The sequence below is a fragment of the Doryrhamphus excisus genome, linkage group LG8, assembly GCF_037039965.1.
Source record: "Doryrhamphus excisus strain RoL-2023G ecotype Guam linkage group LG8, RoL_Dexc_Guam_v1.1, whole genome shotgun sequence".
Lineage (NCBI taxonomy): Eukaryota > Metazoa > Chordata > Actinopteri > Syngnathiformes > Syngnathidae > Doryrhamphus > Doryrhamphus excisus.
Window position 1 is genome coordinate 6087382 of NC_136364.1, and position 19672 is coordinate 6107053.

The 19672-nt window shown below is 42.2% G+C and overlaps 1 protein-coding gene across 1 annotated transcript; it reads left to right on the forward strand.

Annotated features, from left to right (window-relative positions):
• Positions 1-737: 737 nt before the first annotated feature.
• On the forward strand, positions 738-19672 carry nlrx1 (NLR family member X1). Its single transcript, XM_058080482.2, has 12 exons — positions 738-888; positions 1184-1231; positions 3712-3827; positions 5705-6095; positions 7605-7836; positions 9126-10293; positions 12033-12216; positions 12971-13066; positions 15286-15372; positions 17538-17789; positions 17873-18083; positions 19487-19672. Exons 2-12 carry the CDS (start codon positions 1212-1214, stop codon positions 19616-19618), a joined length of 2889 nt encoding a protein of 962 aa, XP_057936465.2. The 5' UTR covers positions 738-888; positions 1184-1211; the 3' UTR covers positions 19619-19672.

Consider the following 19672-nt stretch of genomic DNA (forward strand, 5'->3'; position numbering starts at 1 on the left):
TTACAATTGACTTGCAAATAAATAAATATATCGAGACAGAATATTGAATGACTCTTCAATAACCGCGTTCCATTGTGAAAGAGCCGTAAATCACATCTCTACCGTCAAGAGTTTGACGACGATCACTTCTCATATTGCTTCCGCTAGGGGTTTATTCAAAATAAAAGCACATGAACGTCTTTCACTCTGAATATTTTTCCTCTCATGAAAATGAGAATTTTATAAAATGCCTACTACGACCACTGGCTACAGATAAATAGCCAGGGAACAGTAAAATCAACCAATATGTCAAGCTATCGAGCTATATGCAAGTGAGTGGCAGACAAATTGCTATCCTGCTTAGTTTACTTTCTAATTACACGTCCAATGTTCCTCCAAATCTTCATAATGCTCGCTTTAACCCTCCGAATGAGTTCGCTTTGGTATTGTGCAGCGTTCGAGTTGATCCTTTTAATCTGAAATTGAAACTGTATGTTACATATAACAACATTCTATTACATTGTGGGCTTAATTGGACTCACATCCGTTTCGTCGGTGCGTTTTTCAAAATAAAACACATTTAAACTCCTGTACGATGTACATGTAAAGGTAAGCGACACTTAATTGCCTTTAATAATAAATATTATAAACAATAAAGTCGATTCCTCGGGTTTCGTCGTGTCTTGCAGGCTGCATTCTATTTTATTTTGAAGGTTTATCGGATGCGCGGTGCAGTCATTTCCTGCTTGGAAGGAGACTGACACTTGGTCAGACATGGTACAGTATGGCAGCGTATCGTGTATAGAATAGGCTCCACTTACGATAACAAAGATGGAGAAAAGTTGCCGAATGAATGACAGAGAATAGTCAGTGACATATTTTGGACACCGTGGCGCTGCAGACAAAAAGGTAAGATTTCCACAGGTTTGACACGTAGGTTATTTTTAGGTCATTTGACTGTGACCGCTATTACCGAGGACATGTTATCTTACAGTAATAGTTTATCAGGCGTGGGGGTGAGAGGGTTATGGAGAAAGTTCATATCCAATCAAGCTGTTGACGGTCATCTGTTTGTCACACATAACGGGAAGAAACGGCGGCCAAACGGAAGGCGTGGTTCTTTTCCAAGTACCTAGCATACAGAATATTATTGAAGAGTACGTGATGTTTTATGTTTACTGTTGCTGTATCTTTTTCCATACAGCTTAGAAATACCGGCATAGCAGCAGAGGATGAGCTCATTACTGCAGAGGTAAGTTTTAATTATGATAATGCTTTCCTGCATGGTACGCCTTCGCCGTACTCCTTAACATTGGGGGATTTTGAAGTGAAGTGAAATGCAAAGTAAAGAGTAAAGAGAGTAAATATATATTATTTTGGTACGGTGGTTGAATTACAAATACTGCAAATGATCCAAAACATTTAAAAACAAAAATGCAAAGGGAAAATATTGCCAAAAGCCAAGTTATGGTTACCGTGGCAACAGACCTGATGGATATCCATCTGTAAAAATCATTCATTTATTTTCTATACCGCTTATCCACTATATGTTTGTCTCTACTATAAGGGGTGCTGGAGCCTATCCCAGCTGTCTTGGGGGAGAGGCGGGGTCCACCCTGGACTGGTGGCCAGCCAATCACAGGGCACATATAGACAAACAACCATTCACACTCACATTCATACCTATTGACAATTTGGAGTCACCAGTTAGCAACTAGCATGTTTTTGGAATGTGGGAGGAAACCGGAGTACCCGGAGAAAACCCACGCAAACGCCACGCAGAGATGCCCGAGACTGGAATTGAACTCAGATCTCCTAGCTCTGAGGCTTGCACGTTAACCACCCATTCACCGTAAAGATGAGGCATTGAATGTTACTTTCTTTCATGTTTACGATTGTGACGGGTCGAACGTTAATGTTCAGCCAGCCTGCAGTTTAATTTCTATCCTGCCATGGCGCCTAATGGCAACTCAAGGAACTAAGCTTTGCCATGACGTAAAACAGGCCTGTGCATGCAAACAGGGAGCGGTTTAAAACTCCACATTGTCATGGAATTAATAGACGGCATGCCAGTAGTTCATTTTGGGGGTGAAAATGGAACGGTTTTGATTTAGAATGAATTACAATGTGAAAGATTAGAAAAGGTAGATGTCTCCAGGTAGATGTCTTTAGATGGGAAAGACTAAAGTTGCAGTCAGTTACACATGCGCTGGCAACTCAACCAAGTGTTCCTCAATAACAGAATGTGCATTCTCCGAGGCCCGTTTCCATGAGGGCTGTTGTACTATGAAACATGTTCAAGTCACACCCATTCTCCAAAACCCGAGTATAATCTTTTAATACGTGCTCTCAATAAGTGCACAGACCTGTCTGACTTTACCTGAAAAGAAGCTCACTGAGTTACTTCCAGTCGTCATCAGAGGTTTACGTACTGTACAAGTCGTCATGGGCACTAAAAATGGGATCCGATTTCTGGAGTTATCAGATTATTCAAAGATAAACCGCATAATCTGATATGCTTTATACAATATTTTCTTCTCAGTGCAGTCATCCTTAATTCATTTATTGTGGTTTACAATCTTCTAAATGTTGCTTTTAACATTATTAGAGCTCTTTAGACATAAAATAACACCCACAGAGTCACCTTTACATTTGTATTCTAAGCGTATTTCCAGCTATGGTTATTGTCTCATTAGTGTATCATAATGGTGGCTTTTAATGTCTTTATATTAGTATTACACTTATATTACCCAATATAGTAGACATAATAAGAGGAAATGAGCCATTTAAGATGTAAATAAAACTACATGTGTTCCCTAGCGGACAGGTGTGTACAGGACAGGAAGTTATGTTGGAGGTTCACATGACCTGTCATGGCACAGGAAGTGCAGCTCCAACCATTAGGCACCGTCAATAAATTACTAAAAAAAAAAAGAATATTGTATATTGTAAATCACGCCACAACTTGATCTATAACCACACCAAATGATTAGTCTCATGATAAAAGTATTTTGCATGCTAATTTTTTTCCAGTTTTATGTTTTATTGGATGGATTGGATTCGGGACCTGACTCGCCTGAAGACAGCTGGGGTAGGCTCCAGCACACCTGCGACCCTCAGGAGGATAAGCGGTATAGAAAATGAATGAATGAACAAGTTTACTATTAAAAAAAAAAGGATTGGATCGAGTCAGCAAGACTATAAAAAAATAGGATCGGCTTGGAAGCCAAAAAATGTGAACCAGGACTTCCCTACTGTACTTACCTGTATTGTTTCACTGTCCTAAAAATAAACCAGTCATGACAATTAGATGATGAAATCCCATCCCGGAACTGTTTTGATTTTTAATGGTGCCAGTTAACACTTGTTTTTTTAAAAAGTATTAATTTAAATCAATTACCGTATGTACTGTATGGTGTATGAGCAGCCCTGAACAGGTTTGGATTAAATAAGGCGTGATATAATAATAATCATTTGCTTTCATAGATGCCAAGGCCTTTGGGGCTTGCTCCAACCTGCAAGCAAGCTAGCTATACCAAATCATACCCACTGAATGTGACCTTTCTGGTTGTGTGAGTGGAGTATCCTATAGAGTAGACTAACAACCAATACATTTAGACTTGGACTTGAGTGCAAAATTACCAGGTGAATCAAACTTGGTAGTCTTTCTGCAAAAACCGAATGAGTGCCTGCAAAACGGACATGAATGACTTTAGCAGTGTTCTCTTACAGTCCACGGGCGAGTCTTCTGGTTGCACTTTGGAAGTGGAAGAGGAGAGCAGATGTTTGTCTCTATCCAGGCACTGGATTTCATGTCAGGAATGTCTCCTCCACTGCATCGGAACCAGGTGAGCAGCTCATTCTGAAAAGGATTTATGCCTTGTGAGCTTATACGCAGTCTACCCACTCCACAGGGGTCATTTATGAGGGGCGTAATACCCTATTTTATGGACTATAAGTCGCTCCGGAGTATAAGTCGCACAAGGCCAAAAATGCATAATCAGGTAGAAAAAAACATACATAAGTCGCTCCGGAGTATAAGTCGCACAAGGCCAAAAATGCATAATCAGGTAGAAAAAAACATACATAAGTCACACTGGAGTATAAGTCACACAAGGCCAAAAATGCATAATCAGGTAGAAAAAAACATACAAGTTGCACAAGGCCAAATATTTATAATCAGGAAGAAAAAAACATACATAAGGCCCACTGGAGTATAAGTCGCACAAGGCCAAAAATGCATAATCAGGAAGAAAAAAAACATACATAAGTCGCACTGGAGTATAAATCGCAGAAGGCCAAAAATGCATAATCAGGTTTAAAAAAACATACATAAGTCGCACTAGGCCAAAAATGCATAATTAGGTAGAAAAAAACATACATAAGTCGCACTGGAGTATAAGTCGCACAAGGCCAAAAATGCATAATTAGGTACAAAAAACATATATAATTCGCACTGGAGTATAAGTCGCACAAGGCCAAAAATGCATAATCAGGAAGAAAAAAAACATACATAAGTCGCACTGGAGTATAAATCGCAAAAGGCCAAAAATGCATAATCAGGAAGAAAAAAAACATACATAAGTCGCACTAGGCCAAAAATGCATAATCAGGTAGAAAAAAACATACATAAGTCGCACTAGAGTATAAGTTGCACAAGGCCAAAAATGCATAATTAGGTAGAAAAAAAACATACATAAGTCGCACAAGGTCAAAAATGCATAATCAGGCAGAAAAAAACATACATAAGTCGCACTGGAGTATAAGTCACACAAGGCCAAAAATGCATAATCAGGCAGAAAAAAACATACATAAGTCGCACTGGAGTATAAATCGCAAAAGGCCAAAAATGCATAATCAGGAAGAAAAAAACATACATAAGTCGCACTAGGCCAAAAATGCATAATCAGGTAGAAAAAAACATACATAAGTCGCACTAGAGTATAAGTTGCACAAGGCCAAAAATGCATAATTAGGTAGAAAAAAAACATACATAAGTCGCACAAGGTCAAAAATGCATAATCAGGCAGAAAAAAACATACATAAGTCGCACTGGAGTATAAGTCACACAAGGCCAAAAATGCATAATCAGGCAGAAAAAAACATACATAAGTCGCACTGGAGTATAAGTCACACAAGGCCAAAAATGCATAATCAGGTAGAAAAAAACATACATAAGTCGCACAAGGTCAAAAATGCATAATCAGGTTGAAAAAAAAACATACATAAGTCACACTGGAGTATAAGATGCTGAAGGCCAAAATGCATAATCAGGTAGAAAAAAACATACATAAGTCACACAAGGTCAAAAATGCATAATCAGGTTGAAAAAAAACATACATAAGTCGCATTGGAGTATAAGATGCTGAAGGCCAAAAATGCATAATCAGGTAGAAAAAAACATACATAAGTCGCACTGGAGTGTAAGTCGCACAAGGCCAAAAATGGATAATCAGGTACAAAAAAATCATACATAAGTTGCACTGGACTATAAGTTGCACAAGGCCAAAAATGCATAGTCATGTAGAAAAAAAACATACATAAGTCGCATTGGAGTATAAGTGGTATTTTTTGCAGGTAATTTATTTTCCAAACTACTTGACCAAAACAGACATTAGGTCCTCTTGGAAGGCAAGTTGTAACAATAAAAGAATAGAGAACAGGCTGAATAGGTGTAAGATATGCTAACACAATCCAATGTTTCCATGTTATTGTCCTACTGTAGATCAGCTGGAGATCCACAAGAGAAAGCTGTTCCTGTGGTTCAGCCACCTCCCCCAGGAGGAGAAGCAGTTTGGCGGATACTTCAGCCCGGAGACAATGCACGTGGATCCGCTGATCCTGGAGAGGAAGCCGGAGGAAAGAGTAGGACTCCTGGGTTCCCCCCTGAAAGTCCGGGCTTCCTCCGGCACCTCCGTCGGCGTGGAACAGCTTTTTGACGTCACGGAAGAGCGGAGCCAGGACCGAGGAGTCAACGTGCTGCTGTACGGGGCTGTGGGCACGGGAAAAAGCACAGTTGTCCGAAAGCTGGTGCTGGATTGGTGCGCCGGGACCACGCTGAGCCACTTCAAGCTGTTGATTCCGTTCTCTTGTGAGGATCTTGGTGAGCTGACAAAGTAAGGCAGTTTGTCAAACGCACCTAATGGTTTCTCCTTGCGCTTGTGGGAGTTTTCTCTTCAGGTCCTGGTGAATCCGCACCGGCGTCGTGCATGGACGACTTCAAAAGGGGGCGTTCATTTTTTGAAGAACGCTGAACTGAACGCGTCATATTTGTAAATAAAGAACTTGAATGTGATCTCCAGGTTATGTGTGAAGCAGTGCCACTGTTTTACCTGGACCTGCTTTCCATAATACACTTTACTTTTACAATCAGTAACATTTGTTCACTTCCTGCTTTCCATAATACAGTTTAAGGTTTTTTTTGTTTGTTTTTTTTTAAATAATGATTGATTTTTTTATATATAATAATGTACCTCGTACCGAAGTACTCGGTGATGTGAGCATCCAATGCCATAATGGGTACCATAGTAAGTGTCAATATAGTGATATATATAGCACATCATGACTGGTTCAAGACTCTTCATCCTTGTATTTAGCAAATTTATTTTATTTATTAATTAATTTTATTAATTTTTATTAATTTTTTTTTAGTTTTTAATTTTTTTTAGTTTTTTTTAATTTTTTGTCACGTACCAAAGTACTCTGTGATATGAGCATCCAATGCCATAATGGGTACCATAGTAAGTGTCAATATAGTGATATATATAGCACATCATGACTGGTTCAAGACTCTTCATCCTTGTATTTAGCAAGTTTATTTTATTTATTAATTAATTGTATTAATTTTTTTTTAGTTTTTATATATATATTTTTTGTCACGTACCAAAGTACTCGGTGATATGAGCATCCAATGCCATAATGGGTACCATAGTAAGTGTCAATATAGTGATATATATAGCACATCATGACTGGTTCAAGACTCTTCATCTGTATTTAGCAAATTTATTTTATTTATTAATTAATTTTATTAATGTTTTTTTAGTTTTTAATTTTTATTTATTTATTTATTTATTTTTGTCCCGTACCAAAGTACTCGGTGATATGAGCATCCAATGCCATAATGGGTACCATAGTAAGTGTAAATATAGTGATATATATAGCACATCATGACTGGTTCAAGACTCTTCATCCTTGTTTGCTAAATACAAGGATGTATGTTTAAAAAAAACCCTTAAACTGTATTATGGAAAGCAGGAAGTGAACAAATGAAACAGTTAGTGATTGTGAAAGTTTTTCTCGATGTCCTACCCTAATTAGGTGCAATTATAAACGTAGTCAAGGCCTGTTTTTGGTGTGAGGAAATGGTGACAAATTCCAAAGGTCAGTTAGCATCAGTTAGCATATGAGCTGGAATCAAAGTACAATACACTAATTTCTTGCTGTATAAGTGTAATGAAATACTTAGCCTCTTGTTCCATTTTCTTTAGTATTATCATTTTTAAGTGCTGCAAGCAAGGCGAGGACCGGCGGTACTTCCACAGAGCAGCGGGGAACCCTTAAGCTTCAGGTTAATAGACCTCCACTCTGACGTTTCCATGATGTTGTTTGTGGTCTGTCTTCCCAAGGGTGGCGTCTTTGAGGGACCTGGTGGCTAGGAAGTACCTTCACTTGAAAAGGCACCCTCTCCTGAGCGGGGAGGGAAACCAGGCTAAGGATGTTCTCTTTCTGTTTAATGGGATGGAAAAGATGAAACTTGACTTCCGGATTGGATCCACGGAGCTCTGCAGTGACCCAAATGAGGCTCTGCCTGCGGGTGCAGTTGTGGTCAACTTGTTAAGAAAGTACCTGCTCCCTGAGGTAATACAGCGTCAAATACTGTATTGACCCCGATATGACCATTTGAGACCCGTGTTTCTCAAAAAAGAGGGGGGCGGCCTTATATTTGGAGTCGAAAGATTTGTTCTAGACGATCCCGTTTTCTGACTTCTCCCCAAGTGAGTCAGAGCTTTTCATCCTGTCACTCACACAGACCCGCTCAAAGACACGCTTTACATGATCATAAAGATCTTAACGTCTATTCGGACGCAGCTAGCTTACCTGTAGCAAAATAATAAGCAACTAGAATTCATACAGTAACGTCACTGATTGTATTCTTGCAGAGTGTCGTACTTTGCACTTTACTTTGCTCTTACACGGATGTTTGTGCCACATAGAAATGTGCAGCTTTCAAATTTGCATTGTTGCCAAAGTTATTTCATGGGATTGTTATTTGTAAATGTATTAAAATATTAAAATATAATGAAGTATACAAAGAAGCATAATGTGTTACATTTTTTTATAATGTAAAAAGATTTTATTTTTTTTTATAATGTGTTAAAAATAATTAAACAAGATTTGACCTGCCATTGGTTTGCGAGACGAGGTGCTGCTGCTAATATGGGCATTGCTAAGCAAGTACCAGACAATATCTTATATCGGTAAGATTGAGTAGCTCTCGTTAGCAAATAACAGAGGAGTTATGATGCCAATATGAAGATAATGGTCGAGCAGCTAAAAATTATACCACTTATTTCAAAAAAGACTGAAAAAGGGTCTGATATTGGGGTCAATATGCCACTTATTTGGTAATGGTAATGGTTTTATTTCATTTGAACATGCATCAGATTACAATTGAGTGCATCCCATAATCAGTTCACAGTTCCACATGTCCAAAAGGAGTAGGAAGAAGCAAAGCTTATTAAATCCTACCCCTCCATCTGGTACTTTTACAATCACTAACTGTTACATTTGTTCACTTCCTGCTTTCCTAATATAATTGAAGTTATTTATTTCTTTATTTAATATTTTTTGTATTTTTTTAAATAAATGTTTGTATTTTTTTTAATATTTTTTTGTATTTTTTAAAATTAATAAAGACAAATTTAAATATTTTTTTTAATAATTTTTAATTTTTTTTTTAAATAATTTTTTATTATTATTTTTTTTTTTAATTTGTTTAACTGTTACATTTGTTCACTTCCTGCTTTCCATAAAACAGTTTAAGGGTTTTCTTTTTTTTTAATAATGATTGATTTTTTTTTTTATAATTTTTGATTTAAAAGCGTTCCCTTTATGTTGATTTTTGTTTGTGTTGTGTTTGTTTTCAGGCCAGCATCCTCGTGACCACCAGGCTGTCTGCCTTGGACCGCATCCCGACAAAATACGTGAATCGCTACGCCCAGATTTGTGGCTTCAATGACCCAAACCGCCAGCGCGCCTACTTCACCAGCCGCCTGCTGCAGCAAAGCGGGGAACCTGCAAGGGCCCATGAAGCCCAGGCCCTCGTGGAGCTGCTCTACCTCAACCTCCAGAGGGAGAGCCAGTTGGCCGCGGCCTGTTTTCTGCCCTCCTACTGCTGGCTCACGTGCGCCACGCTGCACTTCCTGCATTTCACCGACGCCAATGCGCCCATTCGGACCCTCACTGGCATATACACCAGTTTCCTCAGGCTCAACTTCGGAGGGGAGGTACTGGGCAAAGCAACTGGGCCGAGTCCACCAACTCAGGATCAACACAGTTCGTTGATGCTGTATGTCGTCCGCACGGTTGGCAAACTGGCCTACGACGGCGTGACATACAAACGCACGTCATTCTCAGAAAACGAGCTGGAGCAATGGATAGGCGGGAAGACCAAAACGGACGAGGAGCTCCGTCAGCTAGCCGTCTTCCGAACAGACGTGCTCGACTTCTTCCTGGCTCCCTGCGTTGAAAGTTCCAAGCATTTGCCGGCAGAGCTGAGCGAGCACGACGAGAGGAGGTACGTGTTTGCCGTTCCCGCCATGCAGGAGTACCTGGCCGCCCTCTACGTGGTTCTGGGGGAGAATAAATCTGCTCTGGAGAAGCTGACCAAGCAAGTGTCTGTGGCCATCGGTCAGGCGACCGAGGACGTCAGCGCCATTGTCAATATCTTCTCCAAGTTCATCCCTCTCAGAATCTTCGCCGTCTTCAACCTACTGAAGCTTTTTCCAAAACTTTATGAGAAAATCAGCACTAAAAGCAAAGGCAACATCGCGAGGACGATGGCTGCCGAGCTGTTCCGAAAGGAGGACAGCCACAACGAGGACGTCCTCGATCAGGTGGAGCAAAGCCTCCTGGGAGTCCACGGCCCGCCGTCACAGCAGCAAAGCGAAGCTCAGCCGTTTGAGCTCTACCCCATCTTCATGGGTGGACTGCTGCATTACGGGAACCGCGTCCTCCTTCAGCAACTCGGATGCGGCATCCAGAGTTCCACCGTGGCTCAGATTACACGAGCTCTTCGGAAATACCTTGTCCGAGGTAAGCTATTCTTCCGTTCGGGTCTCCTGTTTGGGAGTGCTCCACCTTCCCGGTGAAATACGTAAACAAACAAAGACCAGTGGATAAGACAAAAGCAGTGTGCCGCTATTGTTCAGCAGAGATTCCTATCATTGTCAAGCCGAATTGACCAACCCCCACCCCCCTAAACACCAGAATTCCAACCTCATCCCAACAAAACATATATTATTCCTTGTCTGCAGAGAATAAAAAGCCCCCATCCAAGCACGTGCCAAGAGCAACCAGTTGATTATTAGATTATTCAAAGAAAGAAAGAAACCAGTCCAACTAAACAGTCACCACACCAGTCATCACAGGCTAACATGGATATAAAAACATCAATGTTATGGTATTGTTTCAGTGAGAGAAAAAAAGAAAAATATTCTTTAAAATACCTCAAATTAAATAATCACACTTGAGTCTTACTACTTCCCAATTATGGATGGTTAGCATGTTGGCTTAGCATGAACTACATCGGATTGGTTTTAGCATCCCCAATACACAAAATGTGAATAAATTATTTTACCAAAGGTAAAATAAAATAAGCTAAAATAATGCATAAGGCTAAAAATAAGCAATTAGCTAAAAAGCGACCTGGTCTTCGGCGGCCAAATCTGGTTCTTAGGACATGGAATGTCCTACTTTGGTACAGGACAAAAAAAAAATAAAGATAAAAAAATTAACAACAAAAATAAATGAATAAATAAAATAAATTTGCTAAATACAAGGATGAAGAGTCTTGAACCAGTCATGATGTGCTATACATATCACTATATTGACACTTACTATGGTACCCATTATGTCATTGGATGCTCATATCACCGAGTACTTTGGTACGGGACAAAAAAGAATTTTTTTTTAAACTAAAAAAAATTTAATAAAAATTAATAAAAATAAATAAATAAATAAAATAAATATATATGCTATATATCACTATATTGACTATGGTACTATGGTACCCATTATGTCATTGTATGGTGGTCATATCACCTCGTACTTTGGTACGTGACAAAAATAAAATAAATAAAAACACATAAACTATATTAGGAAAGCGGGAAGTGAACAAATGTAACAGTTAGTGGTTACTGGTTCAAGACTCTCCATCCTTGTTTGCTAAATACAAGGATGTATGTTTTTAAAAAATAAAAATAAAAAAACTTAAACTGTACTATGGAAAGCAGGAAGTGAACAAATGAAACAGTTAGTGATTGTAAAAGTACCAGATGGAGGGGTAGGATTTAATAAGCTTTGCTTCTTCCTACTCCTTCTGGACATGTGGAACTGGGAACTGATTATGGGATGCACTCAATTGGAATCTGATGCATGTTTTAATGAAATCAAACCATTAGCATTACCAAAAGTAGAAAAGTTTTGATGCTTCTGTTGTTAAGATTTTTACAAAGGAACCTTGGTTAGTGAAGGTCTGGGCTCAAACCAAAACGTAATTGAACCCAATCAATTCGAAATAGTATCAATCCAATCCACCCGTTCCTGACACCCAAAAATGTATGTTTCAAACAACAAAAACAAAAAATTCAAATGCTCAACACATGAAATGGTCAGTATTTTTTCTAATAAAGTTAAAGGCTGTTGAATAATTTTAAGTACAATCGAGAGTGTGTATTGTTGCGGAATAAGCACCCCCACCCACACTATTTAAGACAACAAGCGAGTCTAGACTGAAGTCTTTAAATGTAACACGTTGCATTTTGTGACGCCAGAAATCAACAAGCCGCAGCCACCAGAGGAGCTGATGGATCTGTTGGTTCTTCTGTACGAGTTCCAAAATCCCAGACTGACCGCTGAGGTCCTGACTTCAATCAGAGCCATCCGCCTTCACAACATACGCATGACCTCACTCAAATGCTTTGTGCTGAGTTCTGTGCTTTCATGCGCCCCTTCCAGGTACGTTTTGGTTAAAGCTAACTCATATTGTAGTCATATTCGCTAATACAAAAACATAATACACCTAACACCGCCACCTCAGATGGTCAACACGATTTCTTACAATTTGTGCACTGAAATGACCAAGCGACACTACTTCCTACACAAGGTCTTCACAAGGCATCCCATGTAGGGTTAGGGCTAGTCTCCAGAAGGTCCAGAAGGTTGCTCATGATCTCTTCTCCTATTGCTGTCCAAGGGTGCCAGTTACCTTGTACATCATTTATTATCCATGAGTTCTTATGTTCCAAGCACCAGAAACCAAGCGCTTCTGTTTACAACTACTAGAAAGGTGATTCTGGTACTATGGTAGGTCAACCAGAGTTTTGTGAGCCGGACTATGTTTGAGGCACCTACTCTAGGCCCGCCCCTAACTATGTACGGTAATCAGTTGTCCCTAAAGAGAACCACTTAATAGTTGCGAATATATAGCTGCCAAAATACCAAACATGCTGATTCAGATCCTCCAGATTCCGTCACCAGACAGACTCAAACACTCAAACCAGGGTATTATATATAGCTAGATGTAAAGAGAAGTCAGCATACATTAGTTTTTGCATGATGAAAAAGTGTAAGTAGGGACTTTGGGAGAAAGGTGGCTGCTAAACCAACAACAAGCAAAGTTTATACAAAAAAAAAAAACTGCTTATGCCTGATTGTTGCATGTCTGCGAGACTGGCAAAGATTTCCAGGAAGTACTTTTGGTGTTTTGCAGTTATCAACTGGAAGAGTTGGACCTCTCCTCCTGTCTCCTGACTCGGGACATGCTTCAGATGTTGTGGCCTGCCTTTAGACACACTCGGAACCTCAAGTGAGACTTTGTAAATCTCTTTCTGTTGTTTGCCGTGACGTTGATATACATAAGCTGTTTGAAAAGGTCTTGTGCATGCATATCATATCTGATGCATACTCAATAATTGGCGCTCAATTTCCATGTGTCATGTAGCATGTGCACAAGACGCTGGGTTGTGAGTGACTGAACGCCTCGACCGTCCGCAAGGATTCACTGAACCGCAGTTACATTTCATCCAAGCACTGGATGACCAATGCCGGCTGCGCTAACAAATGCTAACAGCTAAGTAGGAGTGGGCATAACCTCTCCTGACGTACGCACGCCTGTAGGTCCTTTCAGCAAAGAACCTCATGAGTGGCGAGTTATCATCCAGATGCCATGATTGATAGGAGAGCATCGGGGGTCCAATGAGTACTCATGGTACTCAACCATGAGTTGTCCACAGACAAGGGGTGGGGTTCCCAAAGTGTTTGGCTCAGCTTTAACAGAGACAGTGCAGGAGAAGAAACCAAAACATGGCGGCCATCAGCAGTTTAGTATGACCTGGCTGGAGGATCCTCTGTGGTTCTCCATGATACGTAGGTGCAATGCCAGATTCATATACTTCACCAAGTACAGCGTGTACCAGGTAGTATATGTACCTTGCTGCATGATCCGGAAGCGGCACCACTTTTCCACCGGGACATCAGGCGCCTGAGAAGCCTGCAGTGCCGCCATTGGTGCCAAATCACGGCAAGAGTCCCGAGCGTAGAAGCTAGGCATCCATCTACACTGAGGCGGGAAGGACACGTTTATCGTTTGGATGATTCGCGCCTACCTAAACTCTCAACTAAGATTTGGAAAGCGGCTGCATATAGGGCCTAGCATACAGCGTCTAGCATACAGTGCCTAGCATATAGCGTCTAGCATATAGCGCCTAGCATATAGCATCTAGCATACAGCACCTAGCATATAACCCCTAGCATATAGCGCCTAGCATATAGCGTTTAGCATATAGCATCTAGCATACAGCGCCTAGCATACAGCGCCTAGCATACAGCGCCTAGCATATAGCATCTAGCATACAGCGCCTAGCATACAGCGCCTAGCATATAACCACGAACATATAGCGCCTAGCATCTAGCATCTAGCATACAGAGCCTAGCATATAGCACCGAGCATATAGCACCAAGCATATAGCACCTAGCATATAGCACAGAGCATATAGCGCCTAGCATATAACACCTAGCATATAGCACCTAACACCTAGCATATAGCACCTAGCATTTAGCATATAGTGCCTAGTATATAGGACCGAGCATATAGCGCCTAGCATATAGTGCCTAGCATACAGCGCCTAGCATATAGCATCTAGCATCTAGCGCCTAGCATACAGCGCCTGACATATAATCCCTAGCATATAGTGCTGACCATATAGCGCCTAGCATATAGCGCCTAGCATATAGCGCCTAGCATATTGCATCTAGCATATAGCACCTAGCATATAGCACTGAGCATATAGCGCCTAGCATATAACACCTAGCATATAGCACCTAACACCTAGCATTTAGCATATAGTGCCTAGTATATAGGACCGAGCATATAGTGCCTAGCATATAGTGCCTAGCATACAGCGCCTAGCATATAGCGTCTAGCATCTAGCGCCTAGCATACAGCGCCTGACATATAATCCCTAGCATATAGTGCCGACCATATAGCGCCTAGCATATAGCGCCTAGCATATTGCATCTAGCATATAGCGCCTCGCATATAGCACCAGGCATACAGCGCCAGGCATACAGCGCCTAGCATACAGCGCCTAGCATATAGCGCCTAGCATACAGGTGCCTAGCATATAGCACCTAGTATAAGGGTGCGTAGCATACAGCACCTAGCATATAGCACCTAGCATACAGCATTTAGCATATAGCGGCTGCAGGGTGGTCAAAGACTTACAAAGACTCCACCGAAAGGGACTCGAACGCGATGAAGAACTGGGAACAACTGGCTCTGGACCGCTCTGCATGATGGGAAACTCTTTCTGAAGGAATGCAAATGACGAGGGAAACAAGCTATCAGAAAGCCTCTGCAAGAAGGTGTCATCAACCACCCGCGTCTTGGTCCAATATAACAAATGGTCTATTTAGCTAGGACATGTGGGGTTACTACTTCACCTGTGATGATCTTCAATCTTGATGACTCCTGCATGCGTTTGCTGTGTTGTGATCGTTGCCTCTGCCTGTGTCTGTCGTTCCCAGCCTGCAGTATAACAGCCTTGGTCCTGACTCCTGCATCTTCCTGAGGGATCTTCTACTAGACCCCAAAATTTATATTAAAGTTCTACAGTAAGGAAACACTTTTCTCAATTAGGGTTTTTTCTGATGTGATTCATTTTTCATGCTTACTATTCATATGCAAAATAGCACGTGTGATTAACATCAGATTGCGTCAGTCAGAGTGGGTGGGGCCATGCATATGTGTGATTTCTTGTTAATTAAAAGTGGTTGATTAAAAAGTCAGAGCCACGCTTTGATTAATAAATGTAAAAAAATCAGCTCCTATGACAGAAACTCGCCCATCTGTGCTTTTTCTCTCCCCAAATAGGCTGTTTCGGTGTTTTTATATCTTATTCACCATAAATCTGTAAAATTATACATATGTGATTAGGAAGAACAAAATGTACTACAGAGTTGAGGTTTGAATGGCTGAGTGGTTATACCTGATACTTCCTCTTGATGGCGCCACATCCACAGAAAAGGAGCAAGTCAGTCTTTAAACTTTCAGAAGATGAAAGGGTCTATGCTGTCCATCACCATCGTCATCATCATTCCTTTACTATACATTTTACACTTCCAAATGTTTGATGTGGCGTCATCACTCTGTACCCCCCCCCCCCACCCAACATTCAAAGTCAGTCATAAACATGACAGCACCTAGCATATAGCGCCTTGCCTACAGTACCTAGCATGTAGCGCCTGGCATACAGAGACTAGCATATAGCGCATTACATATAGCGCCAGGCGTACAGCGCCTAGCATACAGCATCTAGCATACAGCGTCTAGCATACAGCGTCTAGCATACAGCATCTAGCATATAGCATACAGCATATAGCACCTAGCATATAGTTCCTAACATATAACGCCCAGTATACCGACATGTAGCATATAGCGCCTAGCATATAGCACCTACCATATAGCACCTAGCATACAGCGCCTAGCATAGGGGCGCCTAGCATACAGCACCCAGCATATAGCGCCTACCATATAGCACCTAGCATACGGGCGCCTAGCATATGGGCACTGAGCATACCGGCACCGAGCATACGGGCGCCAAGCATATAGCACCTACCATATAGCGCCTAGCATACAGCGCCTAGCATATAGCACCTAGCATACGGGCGCCTAGCATATGGGCACTTAGCATACCGGCACCAAGCATACGGGCGCCAAGCATATAGCACCTACCATATAGCGCCTAGCATACGGGCACGTAGCATATAGCGCCTAGCATATAGCACCTACCATATAGCGCCTAGCATACAGGCACGTAGCATACAGCGCCTAGCATACAGCATCTAGCATACAGCGTCTAGCATATAGCACCTAGCATACGAGCGCCTACCATATGGGCACCTAGCATACCGGCACCTAGCATACAGGCGCCAAGCATATAGCGCCTACCATATAGCGCCTAGCATACGGGCACGTAGCATATAGCGCCTAGCATATAGCATCTAGCATATAGCACCTACCATATAGCGCCTAGCATACGGGCACGTAGCATACAGCGCCTAGCATACAGCATCTAGCATACGGGCACGTAGCATATAGCGCCTAGCATACAGCATCTAGCATACGGGCACGTAGCATACAGCGCCTAGCATACAGCATCTAGCATACGGGCACGTAGCATACAGCGCCTAGCATACAGCATCTAGCATACAGCGTCTAGCATACTGCATCTAGCATACTGCGCCTAGCATACAGCATATAGCATCGAGCATATAGCGCCTAGCATACAGCATATAGCATCTAGCATATAGCGCCTAGCATACACCACCTAGCATACAGCGCCTAGGATAGGGGCGCCTAGCATACAGCGCCTAGCATACAGCGCCTAGCATATAGCGCCTAGCATACGGGCACCTAGCATACCGGCACCGAGCATACGGGCGGCAAACATATAGCGCCTAGCATATAGCGCCTAGCATACAGCGCCTACCATATAGCACCTAGCATACGGGTGCCTACCATATGGGCACCTAGCATACCGGCACCTAGCATACGGGCGCCAAGCATATAGCGCCTACCATATAGCGCCTAGCATACGGGCGCGTAGCATATAGCGCCTAGCATATAGCACCTAGCATATTGCATACCTTTACTTTGTTAGCACTATTTTTCCCCGCTAGAGAGACTCTAAAAGGAGACAGACTTTGAAGTTAAATAGGAATAAAATGAAATGGAAAGAAATACCAGCCGTGTCTCAGCGTATCTCTCTGCACTCCAGACTGTGTGACAACCCTCTGCTGGAGTCCGGAGCTAGCACCCTTCTCCAGGCCCTTCCAGAGAACCGGTCCTTGAAGCACCTGTCCCTGATGCACACAGGACTCGGGGACCAAGGGGCGCTGGAGCTGGCCGAGAAGCTTCAGCAGCACACGGGTCTCCAGGAGCTCAACGTGGCCTACAACAACATCGGCGACAATGTGGCCCTGGCCCTGGTGGATGCCTGCAGGGAACATCCTAGTATTCACACAGTACAGTAAGTTACTTCAATGGACTCCAACTTCAATGGATCTTGGTAACAAAAGAGTTTTTTCATGAAAACTTTGCGTGTTTGTGTAGTTTGTATCTGAACCCCCTGAGTGATGTTGGCAAGCAGTCCCTGTACGTCCGGGGCACTCCCAAGAGCCACAGCGGCAGCGGTCGGCGTGTCAAGGTCCTGGCCTCAGTCACCGAGGGTTCGGACCTCTCCGAGGACTGGCACCCCATTCTCAGTGTGATTCGGGAAAATGCGTCATCCTGGGACAGGGGGCGTGTACAACAGCAGCTTCAGGTAACCTGATGGAACTTACGGCATGTATGGACTCAATGTTTTGGAAGGGTTGCTAGATTTGGAAATCATCCGTCAGACTAATCATTTTTTTCATGATCTGTGCGAAGGCAAATAGCATCTAGCATATATCGCCTAGCATATAGCATCTAGCATACAGCGCCTAGCATATAGTATTTAGCATATAGTGCCTAGCATATAGCGCCTAGCATATAGCGCCAAGCATATAGCGCCAAGCATATAGCATTTAGCATATAGCGCCTGGTATACAGCATCTAGCATATAGCGCCTAGCATACAGCAGCTAGCATATAACGCCTAGCATAAAGGATTTAGCATATAGCGCCTAGCATATAGCATCTAGTATACAGCATCTAGCATATAGCGCCCAGCAAATAGCGTCTAGCATATATCGCCTAGCATATAGCGCCTAGCATACAGCATCTAGCATACAGCGCCTAGCATATAGCACCTAGCATATAGCATTCAGCATATAGCGCCTAGCATACAGCATTTAGCATATAACGCCTAGGAAATAGCATCTAGCATATAGCGGCTAGCATATAGCGCCTGGCATACAGCATCTAGCATATAGCGCCTAGCATATACCGCCTAGCATACAGCACCTAGCATACAGTGCCTAGCATATAGCATCTAGCATATAGCACCTAGCATACAGCGTCTAGCATATAGCGCCTAGCATATAGCGCCTAGCATACAGCATCTAGCATATAGCGCCTAGCATACAGCATTTAGCATATAGCGCCTAGCATATAACGCCTAGCATACAGCATCTAGCATATAGCGCCTAGCATATAGCATTTAGCATATAGCGCCTAGCATATAGCGCCTAGCATACAGCATCTAGCATATAGCGCCTAGCATTCAGCATCTAGCATATAGTGCCTGGCATATAGCATCTAGCATATAGTGCCTGGCATATAGCATCTAGCATATAGCGCCTAGCATACAGCATTTAGCATATAGCGCCTAGCATATAGCGCCTAGCATACAGCATCTAGCATATAGCGCCTAGCATATAGCATTTAGCATATAGCGCCTGGCATATAGCGCCTAGCATACAGCATCTAGCATATAGCGCCTAGCATACAGCATCTAGCATATAGCGCCTGGCATATAGCATCTAGCATATAGTGCCTAGCATATATCATCTAGTATATAGCACCTAGCATACAGCATCTAGCATATAGCATCTAGCATATAGCGCCTAGCGCCACATTTAAGTATCTTCTATATTTTTCACTTGTTTTTATCATTCAAGTACTTTTTTTTTGGAAATGAAATGTCCATGTTGTGTCCCAACTATTTAAAACTATGATTGCTGCAGTATCATTTGGTGTTAAAGGTGAATTGCCGTTGTCATCATCAGTCGTGTTGCGTTCTCAGGTGTTCCTCAGGGATCTGGAATGGGGCCGTCAGCAGCAGCAGAGCCTGTGGAAAAAGCTGCACTTCCGTAGGGTGGAGAAGGGTGTCCGGCAGACCCTACGGATGCTGGAGAAGGACACGCTACCTCGCTGAAATTACACCAGACGCTACTGTGAAATTAGAGAACAACCTTTACTACAAAACTAA

Bases quoted from the DNA above. Each gene is read 5' to 3' on its own strand.
- nlrx1 (XM_058080482.2), top strand. From the start codon at position 1,212: ATGAGCTCATTACTGCAGAG. The intron at 7,837-9,125 runs GTAATACAGCGT...GTTTGTTTTCAG, and splicing joins GAAAGTACCTGCTCCCTGAG to GCCAGCATCCTCGTGACCAC. The intron at 12,217-12,970 runs GTACGTTTTGGT...GGTGTTTTGCAG, and splicing joins CTTTCATGCGCCCCTTCCAG to TTATCAACTGGAAGAGTTGG.